The sequence below is a fragment of the Lissotriton vulgaris genome, chromosome 10, assembly GCF_964263255.1.
Source record: "Lissotriton vulgaris chromosome 10, aLisVul1.2, whole genome shotgun sequence".
Lineage (NCBI taxonomy): Eukaryota > Metazoa > Chordata > Amphibia > Caudata > Salamandridae > Lissotriton > Lissotriton vulgaris.
The window spans coordinates 320,632,638-320,651,846 of NC_141698.1; the positions used below are offsets into that span (position 1 = coordinate 320,632,638).

General features: G+C 40.2%; 1 protein-coding gene across 2 annotated transcripts in view; it reads right to left on the reverse strand.

Moving 5' to 3' along the window:
* Positions 1–6,394: 6,394 nt before the first annotated feature.
* The window catches only part of ZBTB47 (zinc finger and BTB domain containing 47), a 298,370-nt gene continuing 285,555 nt past the window's right edge, over positions 6,395–19,209 (reverse strand). For both annotated transcript variants that reach the window (XM_086941092.1, XM_086941093.1), the window contains exon 6: positions 6,395–8,359. In XM_086941092.1, the coding sequence (XP_086797218.1) occupies positions 7,941–8,359 (419 nt within the window). In that variant the 3' untranslated portion in view covers positions 6,395–7,940. The remainder of the gene's footprint in view (positions 8,360–19,209) is intronic.

Genomic DNA, 19,209 nt, shown 5'->3' on the forward strand with positions numbered 1-19,209 from the left:
ACAATCGACTCCTGATCACCCCAGTAAGTGTACATGAGATGAATCCAGATAACCCTAACTCCTGTTGGCCATGTAATATAAATTCCTCTGACCTGAACATATGTTTTTGAATGTCCCCCCATTTCTCAATTTTGGCTGAAGGTGTGGAAACAGATAAACACTATTTTTCATTCTCGCATACCTGTTAATTTAAAAAATGCATTTTTAGGGGTCTATCTGATTGGTCTGAGTCCCCAGTAAAAAATTATATCCTAGATTTACTCATTGCAGTTGCCTTCCAGCAAATCACAAAATCCTGGAAGGATTACTCTAAAATGTCATCTGAATCCTGGTGGTATGGTGTGTGTTATAACCATAGACTTGGCAGAGCTTATGTCAACCCCCTTTTCCTGGCAATTAAAAGAAATATTCTCTGGTCACCAGTGACAATGTTTCTAGAATCTTCAGCTCATTCCTCTAACTTACATAGACCATGAAGAGAGGAAGTACCCAAATCCCCTTGATTTTGTATTGCTGACAGATTAAACTGTTAATCGATCCATACTGTTAATATTCATGCAAATATGCTTTTCAGTCTTATCATTTACAGCAATGAGATTCATTTGTACAATGACATTGCAATATTTCTGTGTAAACATACATTTTTGGGGTTTTTCCCCTTAATTTCCTTTTGATTTAACATTTCTTGTAATATGCTATTTCTTATTTACAATGTTTCATGTGATGTATACTGATTGTTTCTACGGTTGTGAACATTCAATAAATTTCTTCTTTAAACGAAAAAAAAGGTTGATTATTGCTTGGGAAAATATATTATATTAGTGACATTGGGTTATTTTAGGATGTTATGTTTGTTGCTAGGTTTTCTTTTAATATGCCGAACCTGTGTTATAAAAATGGCCTTTCTCAACTATGTGTCAGTCATAGCGGACACAGTCTTGGCTAATTGGGCACTGTCAAAACACACTGCCATTATGTAACACCATTTTTTTTCTCTAAGGGGAAATATTTTCTCTATGGAAAAAACTCTTCTACTTACACCCCCACTTTTTGAGGGGTGCTCCATTCCCCTACCAATCCTGGAAAGGGATTTGCTCCAGACCTTGGCAGAAGCAAATTCTCTGACCATTGCCGGGTGCAAAAAGGATGTAGAGAAAGATGTGAATGTCCACAAACTGACGTGTTTGTTGGCATTCACAGACTTTAAGACTAAAATTGCCTTGAAGCTCCCACTTTATGCCTCTTGCAGTCTGGTCAGCTGAATATTACACAAGCCTGGGTAATAATCAATGGGAATAGAAAAAGGATTAATGATTGCACGGTCACCATTTGTGTATCTTTTACCATGCACTTATAAGTCCAGCCACTTGCTCACCTGTATCTCATTTGCAAGGGAAATCGCTTTGTGAATCCAGCCCCACTTTTTTAATTTCGGAGTTATGGTGACCTGCTGTCATTCTCAGTCCTATAAATATTGGTAATGGAAAAAAGATCACAATTATGCATTAGTAACTCGGTGTGTGGATCTATTCTTTTGTGGTTAGTTGCATTATTTACAACCCCATGAGAAAGAGTGCCCACTTTTGCAAAACAATTGTCACTTTTCTGCAAAACGTATTTTGTAAAAGGTAAATTTGCTGAGGGAAATTTTCAAAGGCAATCTTAAACTAAAAAATTTCACGTTTTGTGAAGTGCAAAAAAAAACCCTCAAAAAACTTTATTAGTGTAAAAAACTTTGCTCACTGCTACTGCTAAGCACCACATATCCTCCAGGGTCTCCAACTTCACCTCCTTCCTTCACCATGCATGTTTTAGCTGCTTCTATCCCAGTTTTAAAAAAATGCTTTATAGTTTTTAGTTGCATCAATTCTGTTGTTTTGAATACAATCCCAGAATGGTTTTTCTAGAATTTTATGGAACCAGTATGCTCTACACCTATTTTAAACTATAGTCTGTAGTTTTCTTCCGGCTAAAAATGTGTCAGCCTCTTGCCTTGTATGTGTTCACTTTAGGAATTTAGCAGTCACATAAAACACCCAATAAGAAGAATGTGGACTCCCGATGACTGACTCAGAAGTAAGACAATAAATTGAGAGAAGAGCTTCCAAACTTCTACTTGGGCACCTACGGTACCTACACTCGCACTCACTTCCTTCAGGACAAACTATTTTTACATGTTCGACTTTGTGGCTTCACATGGCGTCACTTGCTTAGGACCACCAAGGCCTTTAAGGGGACTAACAAGAGGTTTCATAACTGGAATGACCACTCTGCAGGTCAGCCTAGTAAAGACTCACATCCGTTCATATAAATTTTAACTTGCTTGAGGCCAACTTCTTTGAGCTGTGTTGCACGTTGAAAAGTCACTTCTTTGCTCCACTTATCACAATCCATCAAGGCCAAAAGGAATCATTGCATTATTATGAGGGTATCTTCAAATTACAAATTTGTGCAGAAGCAGCAATGATAACATTTGGGGAAAACGTTTGCTTCTACTAGCTCTGTATTTTTTTCACTTGCCTCCTCTCCTCTAAGGCAATGTTAGTTATTTCACGAGTGCCCAGAAATTAGGGTGTGTAAGTCCTGTACCACACAGCGACCAGACATATGAGTGACTGGCAATCAGGCAAGCTTGGAGAAATTTTAATCAAGCTGGTGCATTTTGCGTAAATTCACAATTAAATTGCCAAAAATAAAATTAATCAATTGAAATGTGTTATCATGCAATTTTGTATAATTTTACTCCAGCAGAAAAAAATTATTTCACATGTGCATGCCCAGAATCTGCTTCAACAGCAGTCAATGTGCATCATCATCTCCTCATAGCAAGTAGAGAATCAACCCACATAAGCAGAGGACTTTGAGGTATAAAGCTATGAGATCCCAGCCTAACTCAAAATTCACTACTGTGTAATAGAGAGTATGAGTTGACACTGACACTTTGGAAAGTGTTTTTTGTCAATGTAGATTTGTTCATGGCAATACTCTGTATTGAACACAGGCCCAATGAAACCACAAGTCCAAAATCTACCGGTTTGTGTGTTGGTTTTCTCTTTTATTCACACTTATTATGCTCTAAATTCGGAACCAGGCAGCTACAGTAGCTTTCTCACAGCTTCTTAAAATGAAGATACTTGAGAAGGTATTTCACAGCTACTTCCAAGGTAGAACAGAAGGGTGTAGACCTCTCTTAGTTCCGCAAAAGGGGTGTCTGAAGTACCGCTATCACAGTAGCTCAGGAAAGCGAGTCACAAGAACTTAGAGGGACAGAGTTTACTAGGGTTGGACTGGGGCAGAAGATAGGCCCAGGCACCAAAATCAAAGAGTGCCCCATTAGTGAATTAGATAGGTAAAAAAGTGGCCAGTGTTTGCAAATTGAGGCAGGTTTGCACTTGTAGACACATGCTGGATAGGCGTCTTGCAAGATATGGGAGACTGAAGGCATTTGTGCTTGCTGCAGATCATGTAAAAAGACAATTGGTGGCGCTGTAGTCAAATAGGTATTGTATCAACAGTTGTTTAGTAACTGTATATAAACAATATGAATCTCTTACACAATAAAGCATGGAATGATAAATCACAAAGGGGTCTGGTTACCATCTTTTGATATATTCAAACAGTTTAAATTAGATGAGCAAAACATGCACAAATTAATATTTATGTAGGCTGCTTCGAAAGTGCAAAGTTAAGGTGCTCGTGCAGTGGATCAAGTAAAAAAGGTGAAAGGGATTACATATAAACAAGAACAACAATGGACTTCACAGAGTCAGAACATAGAAATGTAATGGTAAGGCTGTCCAGAATACTCAAATTTGCACGTCTCAGTTATAAAAAGGCAATGGGATATAACTGCACTGTCATATGTCTGACTTTGTATTGGGTACAGGCAATATAATTCAACTATCGACGTTTCGACCCTCAAGAGTACTGGTACTGAGGTAACATCATAATGGGTCTTCATCAGGACTGGGTGCAAAGCAACTTGTGTAGTATTGGGAGTTAAGCCCACGTGCTAAGAGAAAAAAACCTGCACCAATCCTAGGAGAGCCAATTTGGTCCCAAAAGATGGTAACCAGACCCATGTGTGTTTTGTAATTCCTTATATTAATATGTAAGGGATGCATACCAATTATATACAGTTACTTAAAAGTTGTTGAAACAATACCTATTTGGCTCCAGCAGAAACAATTACCTTTTTACACTAACCCATGTTAGTGTAATACCCAGGTTCTGACGAATACAGGGTTTCCCTATTGTAGGCTAATGCTGCAGACAATGTTTGTTTTAATATCCAGGGAATCAACAGTAATAACCGACTGAGCAGACCATAACACAAGCTGACAAACAGCCCAAAAAAATACCACACTCTGACCTACCAAGCTCTAGGAGCACTGCCTGATTGCCCTATAGGCCAGTCCGGCCATTAGACTAATATCAACCTTGTCTGATCCCTGACCCAGTGGATCAATATCAACTGCCCACAGCTTACTAAAAACCTAATGAAACAGTGAAAGCTAGTTTTCACCAGGAATAAAGACATATCCTACTTCTTTAAAAAAATCTTTTTCCATATAACAACAAAAATAATAATTTCTTATTAATGCAGTGCTTTCACTCAAGCACTTTATATGGAACATTTTAACACCCAATTATTACTATATAATAAAAATTGTAATTTGTTTAAAATGCCTGTGATGACAATAAATTAAATATGGTCCGATCAGGTTTGGAACTGGTTGCTTGCCCCAAACACACAGATCGCAGCATCATCTGCTTAATTCCCCTGGGGCCATATTACAGAAAATGGCCTGAGGGTGCAACGGACATGTGCGCCTGCTTTCTGCGCCGCGGGGCACTTTGGTATTACAGAAGAGATCACAGACACTTTTTTGGCCGCCTCTGTAATACAGATAGAGCGTGTGCACATGTAGCGCCAGCGCTATCTCAAGAGGGGGCACTCTCATTTCCATGGGTCCACACCTCCTTACTTTGGACTTCTCTTTTCCTGTATGTTAAGCCGCAGCACATACATTCTCACTGCTTTTATAGTGGTGTTGATGATTAAGCATACCCGGTAATTCACTAGATTTCGCCTTCAGACTTCATACTTACATTTTTCTCTGAATCTGTGCTAGGCGGCATAGTTCTTCTGTAGCATATCAATACAAGTGCAAGCATCAGTAAATTATACGCCACAGTGCATCCTAGAGTAGCGATGTAAGAAAAATATCTCAAACGCATCGATAATTCCAAGATGCTGGCTATGTAAGCTGAATGACAAGCTTTCGTTGTGAATACAATACTTAGCAAATGTTCCGTAACAATCAAATACTCATGTCAACCAATTATGTGGAGAAGTGTGGCTCACTGGTTAGAGCGGCAGACCCTGATGCAGAGATATGACCCGGGACCAGGGTTCAATTCCCGTTGCGGCAGGGTCTTGGGTTCAATGTCCGCGGACCCGATAATTCTCGCCACGGTGCCTACTCTAATCATGGGTCCCACTCTGCAACTCTGGGCAATAGCTTGCTTAATCTTCACACCGGCCCTAATCGCTAAGGATGCCTGGCTTTACCTTGGGGTGCCCAGGAGTGGGCGCCTCACAGGAACAGGCCAGGATGGGTTCCTCAGCGGTATAGCGCAGGGACACACTGGTTAGTGTAACCAGGTGCTTTATAAGCTCAGTTACTTACTTACTACGTAATTGACCAAATCTCCTTTGCTTGCTGTATGTGCCTCAAAATTGTTTCTTTAACCCTTGCCCGGCATCTGCATCAGACGCATCACAAAGTCTATTACAAGGAATGGTCATGGCATCCAAGTAGGGAGTTCTTCTGGTTAAAGAGGATGTAATTACACCCAAACAATAAAGAAAGTCAAGCAGCAACAAGTAAATATTACAGACCATTAAGGACATCAAGTTTAAGCTTTGAAAAAGCAGGCCATATATAAAGGCGAAACGTATCAGAGGTCTTACACACAAAAAGTTTGGATCTTGTTTGAATGAAGAAATAAATCATGAATTAAGAAAACTTCCTTGAATGTTCTATAATATGTGCTCGGTGCTTCTAAATTTGCTTTTCTAATATGAATGTTATAAAGTATAAAACTAATGGATAACTCGTGATCAGGAATGCAGCCAGTGCAGAGCCTAAATATACCCTTATATATGTACTGATTTTGTATATGATTAAAATGTATGCAGCATCCATATTGAGGCTTAGAGGTGCTTTCTGTGAGCATATAATGTGAAGCAAGCTAGTTTCTAGCAAGCATTACAGTCACAAATATCAGGAAGCTGAGTTTATATTGCCTGGGTAATGTTCTTCTTGAACTTTCTGAGGAAAACTCTTCTAACGGAAAGTGGACACCAACGTGCATTTTTGCAATTCAATTTTTTTAATCTTTCTGCAGGAATAATGCCATTTCCCAATTAAATTTGAGTGTGTTCAGCACCCATTCCCTCAATGGACACGCTAGGTTGCATTTACAAGAGGAGACACTACCTGCTAGGGGTATGTACTTCAAATTTCTGTGTGTCCATGTATTTTACATGTTAGGCCTATCAGTAATACCCAATAAATCTGCCCACAACTTGATTTTACAAATGCAGAAATGTTATCATACTCGCAGATTTTCTGTAGTAACAAATCCCATTTGGGAAGGTACATTTTTGTCAATACCAATTCTGTGAACTCAGATTTGGAATTTTGTGATTGCAAATGGGATTATACAGGTAGCTAAAATCATAAATGTACCAAAAAAATGTTGCACTAAAATATTTTTAAAAATTCAAATGTCTTAAAGGAACTAAAAATAATAATAAGCAGGCTGTGGCGTCCAAAGAACTTGAGCCTTTTGGAAAAGTAAGTAATCTTTGAGGCCATAGCCTTTAAGAGAAAGTAAATGGCAAAAAATATATTCATTAGCACATTGTGAAAAAGGGAATAATTACTACCAAGCCAAGGCAGCCATTTGTCCACATCCTTTCTTTGAATAGCTCATTCATTCTGCTCACACATAACAAAATCACGGTCACCCTAGATTTATGAACCCACCCATGATCAGGTAATATTTAAGAAAGAAATATTTGATAAACTACATTTTTTTCTTTTTGCAATGAGTTTGGATCACATTAAAATGTGGAATTTTTTGCCACAATTATTGTTCAGCAACGTCCTTTGTTTTTGCGGTTTTTTTAATGGGAGGCTACATTTTTTGTCATTTTATGTTTTTTTAAATGTTGCTCCAGAGAGAGAAATTGGGTTCCTCGAGGTGTTTGGACACGACACAATCCATTCTTTCGACATATCTATGGTGTTAAGGTTGCCTCACACTGCACTCGAAGACAACATAAAACTGAAGAAAAGTCAATAATCTTTTGTAAAGGATTTTTGAGGAAAATTGCTATTGTTTGAAAGTTTTAACAAAAAGGAAAAATCTTTAATCGTATACATACGGCTGATGCGTATATTCATGTGCAAGGCAAAACCTTGTACAAGTCCTTCGTTTTTGATTATTATTTTTTTAAATGGGAGGTTTCGTTTTCGTCATTCTATGCTTTTTTTAAATGTTGCTCCAGAGCGAGTTTGAAATCGGTTCTCTACGAGATTTTCGGACAAGAAAAAATGGATTCTTTTGACATATTTCGGGTGTTAGAGTGGCCTCACACTGCACTCGAAGACTACATAAAACTGAAGAAAAGTCAATAATCTTTCGTAAAAGATTTTGTGGAAAGTTGCTATTGTTTTAACAAAAAGCAAAAACTCTCATCGTAGACATACGGTTGAAGCGTATCTCCGTGTACAAGGCAAAAAGTTTGATAAAAGTGACGACATCATGAAAAATAATTGCATTCAGAAAGAAAATAAATAAAACACGCAAAGCAAATGCAATGTTCGCTGGGCACTTCTGAAAGGTTGATTGACTTCTGTCCATTTTCAGTCATCGTTAGTAGAATGGATTCTGCTAGTTGGAAATAAAGGAGGTGGCGACGGTAGGTGAGGGGCTGGATGGAGGCTATGGGTGAGAGAATGAAGGTGCGCGGAGGGCGGCTGGTGGGGAAGCCCTGCCAAATGGGTTGGGAGGCAAGGGTTGCATTGATTAGGCGGAGTGGCACGCTCTTGAGGACTAGGCAGAATCATGGGGTGGGCGGGTGGAATGAGGTCGGAGATCATTGGGTTGCTGACCCGGAAGCACTTTTCCTTGTGGGCCTTCAGCATGTTTGAGAAGCGGAATCTCTGTCCACAAACATCGCATGGGTACGGCTTCTCCCCTGTATGTGTTCGTCGGTGTCGCTTCATATTGGGCCGACTGGTGAAGCTCTTGCCACATATTTCACAGATGTAGGGCTTCTCTCCTGTAATGACAAATGTCCAATTAAATCATTACTTTTATATTTCATATGAGGCATGATGAAATTGGAAACATGAATCTCTGTATCTAACCTTGGTATTCCCTCCTTACACGAAGTGCAAAGTGAAATTACACAGATGTATCTTTTCCTTGAGTAAATAAGGAAACAGTATTAGGTGATATAGCATCCAACTGAATTCAGTTGCTGCCTTAGGGGAAAAATAATTCCATTTAAAAGCAGGTCCACAAACTTACACTGAACAATACCACTGTCCATTGGCTAGAAGAATCACTAGTGTGCCAGGCGACCCAAAGCAGTGATGTCAACAGGATAAAAGGATTATATCAGTCTCCTTGTGTGTGAACAATGTACCTCAGGTATTACTGTCACCTGTCTCAATATTAGGAGAAAAAAACAGGCCTATTCACCATCTATCTTTTACCTGCAAGGGCACATCAGCTGGGCTATGTCAGCAGCAGCCCCAGTGTTGTGAAATTCTCCAAGTCTATGTGTGTCGCCAATTAAACACAATGTTTCAGGAAGGCATAAATGCATGGCTGTTCATTGCTGTATATCCTCTCTAGTGCCATGTAAATATAAAGTGAAGTAACCACAAGCTGTAAGATGGGTACGATGAAACACTTTGACAGTCTCCCAACAAAAAATAGTTCTTTATCTCATTGACTCTGATGTCTGTTTCTGACATTCTGATCAAATATTAAAACAAAGATGCAAATAATATTTTATGTTCTTCAGAGTAATTGCTTTTAGTCACTGAAAACATCTTCAATACCAAGCAGACTGTAAGATATTCAAGGTTCATATGATAATAACCCCACCAACAGCAATTACTACTATAGTTATTATTATAAGGTTTCCTGTATTAAGTTCCAAGTTCTGTATTTGTAAAATCAACAGTATTATATAAACTCATACAACTAATTCAGGACAGGACACAAACTCCTATGTTACTTCACTGTTGTGAAGTGGCTCTTAGAAAAATTACAAAAATAATAGCAATACTTTAATAATAGTGATACAATTGGTAACATTACTAGTAATAACAAAAATACCAATAAACATAATAACAATAAAAATAATGATAATATACCAAAATAACAATACAAATAATATTATGAATAACAACAGAAACAATCAATCAAAAATTCATCGGTGTGAATATTCTGAATAATGTAGTAAACACAGAGTGTCCACGGGTCTAACACAAATCAACTTTCATAAGACATGAACCAACAAAATCAACAGGATCAGAACGTGAGAAAAAGTGCCCCAAAGAAATACACCTCAAGAGTAAGGATACCCATCAGTCACCATTCGATACCGCCTTAGTCATCATCTGGGCTTCCTTACACCCCTCTTATCGTGAATCATAGAAAGATGTAAATGAGGACTAGATGTATATGTTCACCATCTAATTATGAACCACGGGTACATGTTCAGTGAAGGTATCAAATGATGGGTGAGAGATGAAAAAATTGCAGTGCGTAAAAGTGTGTGAAACATTCTGTGAATTAAAATTGGGTAACTGAGAGAAACAAGAGTTTATTATTATTGCTCAGTTTATCCAAGGCTAAAAACAGTGCAAAAAATAGCAGTTTCAACAAATATCTGCCAATAAAGTTTGTGTGGTCAACATGTTTCAGCAGAAAAATAGGACACCATTGTCCTCTTCCTTCGTCAGGACCTTAATAAATGATTGCTACTGCAATAAGTGAAAACAAACAGAAATTGATAAAATCAATGAACCATTTCAGCTGAAATCCTAGGTATCTGGTCACTACTCCTGTATGTGGATTTCTCAACCACTGTTGTAAAATGATGTTGGTTTCATGTCATAAAAAAGAAGAAGAAAACAAAAGCAGAACGCATTGGTGTCTTTATGTGTCGACATCCTAATAAGGCGCAATCACCATTCTGCACGTGTTATCCCATGATTAACAACCAACCATAAAAAGATATATGGCTAACCCTGCTTACCTAGTTCCCAGGAGGGTATGGCCTCCCCTCACCTGGCTGCGGCTCAGGGGGATGAAGCACCGCTCTATTAAAAACTAAAAGAAGGCATAAACATGACCAAAGACATGTAACCTCCTTCTTGTGGTAAGTATGTGCATGTCACAATTGCATGATTCACAATAAGTGAGGTGTAAGGAAGCCTGGATGATGACTAGGGCGGTATCGGATGGTGACTGATGGGTATCCTTACTCATTATGTGTATCTCTTTGGGGCACTTGTTCTCACGTTCTGATCCTGTTGATTTTGTTGGTTCATGTCTTATGAAAGTTGATTTGTGTTGGACCCGTGGACACTCTGTGTTTACTACATTGACTGTTGGGGGCTGTGTCCATGCTAGGTCTAGAAATATGCCCTAGGACCCTTCTTTATCAGATTGTTTTCATACTCATACCATAAATAATAATGGTAATATGAAATATAGTCATGTTAAGTGAGGCACCTGCTACCATTATTTATTTATTCTAATATTTATAAATGTAGTTACATTTTTATATAGTGATTTATATGCTATTAGCCTCAGGTTCTCAGAGTTATAGTATCATACGGAACTACTGCCTAGACCACTGATTCTTAACTTGTGGTTGGGAAACCCCTGAGGGTCCACAAAGCCTACTCAGGGGGTCTGCAACTACTTAGAAGATGAAATATTTTTAACAAATTAATAAAGTGTATGCAAATAAAGAAGTCATTTAAGTTTGTAAAACATTTTGCAAATATGAAGGAGTCTGAAATTGGAGGCTAAACATTTATCTGCTATTGTTAGGCGGATTCGTTGGAGCAGTGAAATCATCAAACAGAATATAGAATCCACAATGAGTGGCCTCAGTTGAATTTAGAAAAGCTCCAAACTTCTTATTAAAATTAAGATATTTTTTTATATTTGTGAATTATGAAGTCATTTGTTTGATGAATGTTTGTTTTTGTATTTATATGTATTGTTTTGCTGTTCAAATCATCGAGAATGCTTAGGCTGGGGTCTTCAGCTTCCAGTAATGGCTCAGTGGGGGTCCCCAGATTCCAATAATGTTTGAGTAGGGTCCCAGGATTCATTTAATGAAACATTAGGTGTTCACAGAACTCAAAAGTTTAAAAACCACTGGCCTAGCCCAACTGTCATAAGTTTATATATCTTGGAAGATACAGGCAGTGGCACTCATCAAACAGGATACTCAAAGTTTTGCACAGTTAGGGAGCCGCCTAATTAAGTACTTCACACATTTATATGCAAATTATACTCAATGGGTGTTAAACCATAATAATCTGTGTGCAGTTATTATTAATCAAATGTACCAGGTGGTTGTATTTACCTTAGAGGAAAGTCACACATATAATATTGAAAGATAATCAATGGATTTAGTCACCCTAACTGTACTTGCTTGGAAGCCATATTTTATGTTGGCCTAATGTGTAACCAGGCCAGAATTGCATGAATTTTACGTCTATAAAATGTTCTATCAGTCTCATGTTTTTCTCCTTCTGCATGTGCCTTATGAGGCTTATCATTAGCTAGAATAGACTTTTTGATATTGTACTGAAACTGGTAGATGATTAGGAATTAATTGGAATTTAGTTTAAGACACACAGTCTGTGATCTTGGGAGAGATCCTCCGGTACTTGGCAGACCTGACCAGTGATACATAAAGGTTGGGCAGATGTGTGTTTCATTGCCCAGTGCTGGGAAACTAGGGAGTCTACTTGCGCCATAAGAACAATATAGCGACTGATTGGACTGTTTGATCAGAACTGATGTGGAGAGGCTTCTATAACTTTTTTTAATTATTAATTATGTTTTGTAGCATAGTTAAGCAGCCCCTGACCTGATTTCACTTAGAGAAGATCTCTTCTCAACTTTGCTGACTTTCCCTGCCCTGGGTGTTGAGCTTCATGCCTATCCGCTGAACCTTAAACTTGGTTCATTTGATGCAAACACCTTCATCTTAGAAATGCCCTGTTCCCCTTTAGATACTTATTTAGAATAACAAAGTTCCTTTATGGAACCTGTCTGCCTAATATTCCGTCTGCTGTATGTCAATACATTTTTCACTTTTTGCTAGATAATATACAAATTCAGTTTCCATGACCATTTGAAAATAAATGAACTAATTTGCTGATTATTGATTGAATTAATACATTCACTAAATTTGATAATAACCCTCATGGTTTGAACACCATCCTCTTGGTCGCCCTTGTGGAGCTACATTGGATTTCACTGTAATTGACATGTATTGCTAATGCCAGCTCCTTTCTTATGCTTCACGTTGACATTAAAGGCTCATATGACCAACAGAAGTTCAAGTTCAAGTTCAGGAATTTGTATAGCGCACTACTCACCCAGAGGGTCTCAAGGCGCTTGAGGGGGGTGGGTGCATTACTTATCGAATAGCCAGGTTTTTAGCTGCTTTCTGAAGGAGAGGTGGTTCTGTGTAAGGCGGAGGTGAGTGGGGAGAGAATTCCAGGTCTTGGCCGCTAAGTAGGAGAAGGATCTTCCTCCCATGGTGGATCTATGGATGCGCGGAATTGCGGCGAGGGTTTGGTTGGATGATCGTAGTTGGCGGGTGGGTGTGTAGAAGGACAGTCGTGTGTTGAGGCATTCGGGTCCTAGGTCGTAGAGGGCCTTGTGAGCGTGGGTGAGGAGACGGAACGTTATTCTCTTGTTGACGGGGAGCCAGTGGAGATCTTTCAGGTGACAGGAGATGTGAGCTTGACTGGGGATGTCCAGTATGAGTCTGGCTGAGGCGTTTTGGATGCGTTGGAGTTTTTTTTGTAGTTTGGCTGTGGTTCCGGCGTAAAGGGTATTTCCATAATCCAGTCGGCTAGTGACCGGTGCGTGGGTGACTGTCTTTCTTGTTTCGGTGGGGATCCAGCGGAAGATTTTTTTGAGCATGAAGCATGAAGGTGAGACGGCGTTGACTTGTCTGGTCATCGAGAGGGAGGAGTCTAGGATGAAGCCCAGGTTACGTGAGTGATCTGTAGGTATGGGTGCTGTACCCAGGGCCGGTGGCCACCATGAGTCGTCCCAGGCGGAGGGGGATGATCCTAAGATGAGGACTTCCGTTTTGTCCGAGTTGAGTTTTAAACGGCTGTTCTTCATCCATTCGGCTACTTCTTTCATTCCTTCGTGTAGATTGGTTTTGGCGGTGTTTGGGTCTTTGGTGAGGGAGAGGATCAGCTGGGTGTCGTCTGCGTAGGAGATGATGTTGAGGTTGTGTTGTCGCGCGATGGATGCTAGGGGACTCATGTAAACGTTGAAGAGGGTGGGACTGAGTGATGATCCTTGTGGTACGCCGCAAATGACTTCGGTGGCCTCTGATTTGAATGGGGGAGGCGGACTCTCTGGGTTCTTCTTGCGAGGAACGAGATGATCCAGTCCAAAGCTTTTCCTTGTATTCCGACGTTGCTGAGGCGTTGTATGAGGGTGCTATGACAGACTGTGTCGAAGGCGGCGGAGAGGTCAAGTAGGATGAGGGCAACTGTTTCTCCGTTGTCCAGTAGCATTCGGATGTCGTCTGTAGCAGCGATGAGGGCGGTTTCGGTGCTGTGTTTGGCTCGGAAGCCAGACTGTGAGGGGTTGAGGGAATTGTTGGATTCAAGGAAGGCGGCGAGCTGACTGTTGACGGCTTTCTCGATGACTTTGGCAGGGAATGGGAGGAGTGAGATGGTGCGGCAGTTCTTAAGTTCAGAGGTGTCTGCTGAGGGTTTCTTCAGAAGGGCGCTGAGTTCGGCATGTTTCCACATTTCCGGGAAGGTAGCGGAGTTGAAGGAACAGTTGATGACATTGCGGAGATGGGGTGTGATGATGGAGTCTGCTTTGTTGAAGATGTGGTGGGGACATGGGTCGGTTGGTGAGCCTGAGTGGATGGAGTTCATCAGGCGGATGGTGTCTTCAGTAGTGATTGGGTTCCAGGCGCAAAGGTTGTGAGAGTGCTGTTTTGGTTCGGAGGTGGGTGGAGTGGACTGTTCTTCGGACTGGTTTTCAAAGCTGTTATGTATGTCAGCGATTTTGTTGTGGAAGAAAGAGGATAAAGAGTCGCAGAGGTCTAGGGAGGGAGTGATGTTGTTGGTGCCGGCGGTGGGGTTGGTAAATTCTTTGACGATGTTGAATAGTTCCTTGCTGTTGTGGGCGTTGTTGTTGAGTCGATCCTTGAATGCTGATTTCTTGGTGGATCGGATCAGTTGGTGGTGTTTGCGGGTGGCGTCCTTGAAGGTGGTCAGGTTGTCAGTGGTTGGGATTTTTTCTCCAGGTTTTCTCGAGGGTACAACATAACTTCTTGGATTTCTTAAGGTCATCGTTGAACCAGGGGGCCTTTTTGTTACCTTGTTTGATCTGGTGTTTTTTCAAGTGTGCTAATTCGTCAGCGCTGTGGGTGATCCATTGTGTGAGTTTGGTGGTAGCTTGGTTTGGGTCCGATGATATGGTAGGAGGGTTTTGGGTAAGCGATGTGAAGAGTTGGTCGATGGTGATTTTGTTCCAGTTTCTTCGAGGAATAGGTTGTGGGGGGTTGTGGGTCGTAGTCTTTTTGTAGCTGAAGTGAACGCAGCTGTGGTCCGTCCAATGGAGGGCTGTGGTGTGATCGACCTATTTGATTACTACACTAAGACATTGAGATTTAAGGATACCCGCTCTATTAGATATGAGCCACAGAAGCACTTCATGGGAGCCAAACTGGTGTTAAAAAGTGCCCTTCAGGAGAAGCCTACTTTTAAGTACCTTTGCCATAAGCTGCCCAGAAGGGGCTATTTTGAAATGTGGAACTTCCTTTATGTGGAACCACAGGCACTATTTCAGAACGTCTCTCTGTTCTCTCTATAACAACAGATGTAAGATCTGGGTTGAACCTTAAATTGGTATTGGTAATTCCTGAAAAGGAAATTCCTGATACCCATTATCTTAGCATCTAGTCTATGCCTTTCAAATTTTTTTTTATAAGAGATAATTTTCCCCTCTGTAGCCATAGTGTCAACAACAAAAAAGCCTTGCATCCATTTTAAGTAAAGGTAATCACAGAGCTACATCAAGCTCACACGGTTTTATTAAATACTGCCACACACATTTATGAGAAGTAGAAAAAGAGAATTACAACAACAATCAGGCTGTATCTGCCAACAACAATGGATGTGGACATTCAAAAATGTTACAAACATATTTACTAAATTCAAGAAATGACGTAGTAAACAGTTGCAGAGATAAATTTGGGATGTTTGTTAGGCACTAGGAAGGGACTTTTAAATGGGAGTTAGACAACATTTATGAGCCAGGCAAAGAGTTTTCTTCATCTTCACCTACTCTACACTACCTTCCAATTACAGATTGATTGCTTTCATGGATGTAGAGGCAAAATTCCTAGCAAATTGTCTTCTTGCCATATTGGCAGAATGGACCGACACAAGTTCATTGGTGCCGTGGAATCAGATAGGGTTTATTAGGGGAATTGGCACAACCACCAACACCCAGATTCTGGACTTATTATTCGAACATGCAAGGTGCCGCTCTTTAAATCTACATCTATGGTATGTGGACTTTCGTATAAGTCTTTGATGTAGTGCAGCGAAACACCTAGTGGTCCAAGCTGCTAAGCTTGGGAATTCCTCCTCTCCTCTTACGAGCTACTTAATTGTTTACACATATACCTGGCAAGGGTAAGGCTGGGAAAAGGTACGACGATTTAAAAAAAATAAAAAAACATCCCATCAATAAACGGCCTAAAGCAAGTGTTGGTATTGGCTCAGCTTTTATTTAACTTGTATCTTGCGGAGAGGATATCTGTCTTAAATAGAGTCAACTCTCACTCACTCACAGTGGCTGGCTTTAACGCTTCACATATGTTGTACACTGACAATGTCATCCTGATTAGTTATAGAAAAGTTGGTCTCCATTGCTTAATCAATACAGCTTCTCCGTACGCTGCGAAACATAGGTTAAGAGCTAATCTTAATAAAACAATAACAATGTAAGGGACAAGGAGAAGATCCTTACCACCCACATTCTACATAGATGGGTCAGACTTGGAAACCGTGTCGGAGTACAAGTATTTAGGGATGTTGTTTTACTCCAGAGGTGCATTTACGAATCAGCGCAGTGCAATACAAACAAAAAAAAATATTGCACTACCTGCTAATTTCTATTCATTAAGGAACTCTTTAAAAGGCCTTCCCTCCAGACACTCCTGCAAGTAATGGCTGCTACACCTGCTCCCTCTCTTATGTGCGGAGTTGAAGCTTTGAGAGGAAGAGCAGAAAAACAATTGATAATGCAATTGCAGGGACATATCAACGCCTGTTCAATCTTCCTTGCTAGGCCTCTCCTGCCCAAATTTGTTCAGAGTTCCACCTTAGGAGACACACCATAAGAAGTTTGTGTGCTTACTTGAAATTCTGCTACAAGCTAAGAAATGACCGAAGACCTACCTCAAGCTCTATTGTGTGGGAATCCATAAGTGGCCCAAGAAACACCACGGCTTACAATTATATTAACCTGACCGTAACCACCTACAAGGCTGAGGAGCTCTGGGCCTTATCCCTCTCAGAGCCTGCCTTTAACAAAGTCATATTTTCATATGGGAAAAAGATCTCATCCCTATTGGACAAAGCTGTGCTGTCTAAAAGATCTCTTTCATGGATGGTAATAGGTTTATACGGCCCCCTCAAATTTCAAACATACTTACTGCTGCGTCTACAATTTGGTGACTTGCAAACTCATTTTAGTTCCCCTGTTTGGAGGAGACTGACCATACAGTCTTCATGTTGGCTTTGTAACTATCCCAAGGAAGACATTTGTCACATTGTCTGTACTTTCCCAGCACTTAAGGTTGAACGGAGAGGGCTGTTGAGACTGTTCTTTATTAGAAACACCATACGTACATGTCAGCAAGCAGTTATAGCCTGTCTCCAAGGGGATGATGTGATGTTCTGTGGCAAAGTCCTTAGGTGTATGTGTACTACAGAGTTAAAACTAGCAAAAGTTGAATTATAATGGCAATATGCTTGGATGTTATCATTCATTCTGTTAAATTTGAACACGCCAAGTATGATTGTTCATGTAAAGTTAGAATGTTTTATATTCTGTAGTTTGGTAGTCAAAAGAATAGTTTTAGTAGGAAGTATGACATTTAGGAAATGCACCTAGACTTTTTCCTGAGTATTGTGCACTAATTAGGTACTTATGCTAATACTATTTATTGGTGTTTCATTTTATTGTGAATCTGTATCTGTGTTTGTTCATATATGACTTACATGGTTCATTCCTAGAAAAAGGCTTTAATGCACAAAGCACTTTTATTTTAAATACTCTAAATTGTGTAAATATAGCATAACTATACTTTATACTTGGTGGTTTTAGGATTGGGAATGCTATCACGTGATTCATGTCTTAAGTTAATATCTTTCCTTTCTTGGGTTGAGTGTTTAAGTGAATCAACAAATTGGTATAACAATTTAATGATAACAGTATTTTTATGTTGATATTTATTGGTTGATTATTTAACTTCTGATCTTATTGTGATAATGTTGTATGTTTTAAACAACTGAACAATAAAGTATTACCTTAACTATTACCTATTCTGCCCTTATTATTTGACAGGGATAGTCTTTTTTTTCACTCTGCCTGTCGGTCAATGGTTTTGTCGAACCTCTCAGTTCTACCTCATTGTTGACTGGGACATGCACTGTGGATGTTGTGGGACTAATCTGCAGTGCGCTCACTACAAACAGGGTTCAAAAGTGTTCAAGAATAGCAGTTATAGATCCTGTAACAGCATAAGACAGGGTGTCTGTCAACATTGTGTGAAGCATAAGGAGATATTCAAGGCTGTTCGTCTTATGCACAATTCTTCTATGAACAGGAAAAATCTTGCTTCAGCAAATATTCAATAAGCACTCATTTGTTAGGTACATACCCTCTGACTCCGCTCATTACTACGTGCCTGCAACTCAAACTTTGATACGTTGAAGGCTGCTCCATCACTTACTAAGGCTAAAAATATGGAACAGCTTTCTATATATGGATGCAGCATCAGAGACATCTACCCTTTAGAACTGCGGTACTCAAAATCCGGCCCCCGGGCCACTTGGGGCCCGCCAGGCCTTTCCGTGTGGAACCAGTGGAACACTACAGCTGTCACGGATTCGGCACCATTTCTGCCTGATGTGATTCCTCGGGGTGCATTCGCCGGGAAAAGCATGAAAGGGGCATGAGCGGACAATCAGTGTCGTGCATGCTCACCTACACCCCCTACCCTCATCTGCTTCTGTGACGTCACTTGCTTGCGGTGCAACAGAGGGCTAGGCTTTTGAAAAAAGGCACGCAGTTTGCTTACTTTTTATTCCACCGCACTTTTACCTGCCATAAACTTGGCTGCATCATTGCCAGCTGCGCCTAGCCCACTGATAGCGTTGCCTCGCTGGGCCAAGCTGGCTGTAGAAGGGCATGTACTCTAGGATCTGCAATAGAAGTTTACCTTTCAAAAGTAAGTCCGCTTGCCAGGAGATTGGACGTACCAGGGAAGAGGGAGGAGAGTGGAGGGAGGGTTTGGTGAAGTGTTGAAGCTCCATGGAGCTCCATAAGCTCCATAAGAGATAGTATATTTTTACTGTTTAATGAAGGATTAAATGTATTTTCTTGCCCTGTTTTCAATCTTTAGTTTTTGTAGCCACCCAACATCTGCTTTTTATTTTGGTTAGGTTTTTTTCTACCGGAAGTTCAGCTTGCCTTCAACATACAACTGCATTCAGTCCTACCATGCTGTGCTGGAGCATAGTGGTGTTCCTTGGTAGGTTTCTCCCGATTTACACAACCAATGATGGGCATAAATAGGGTGAA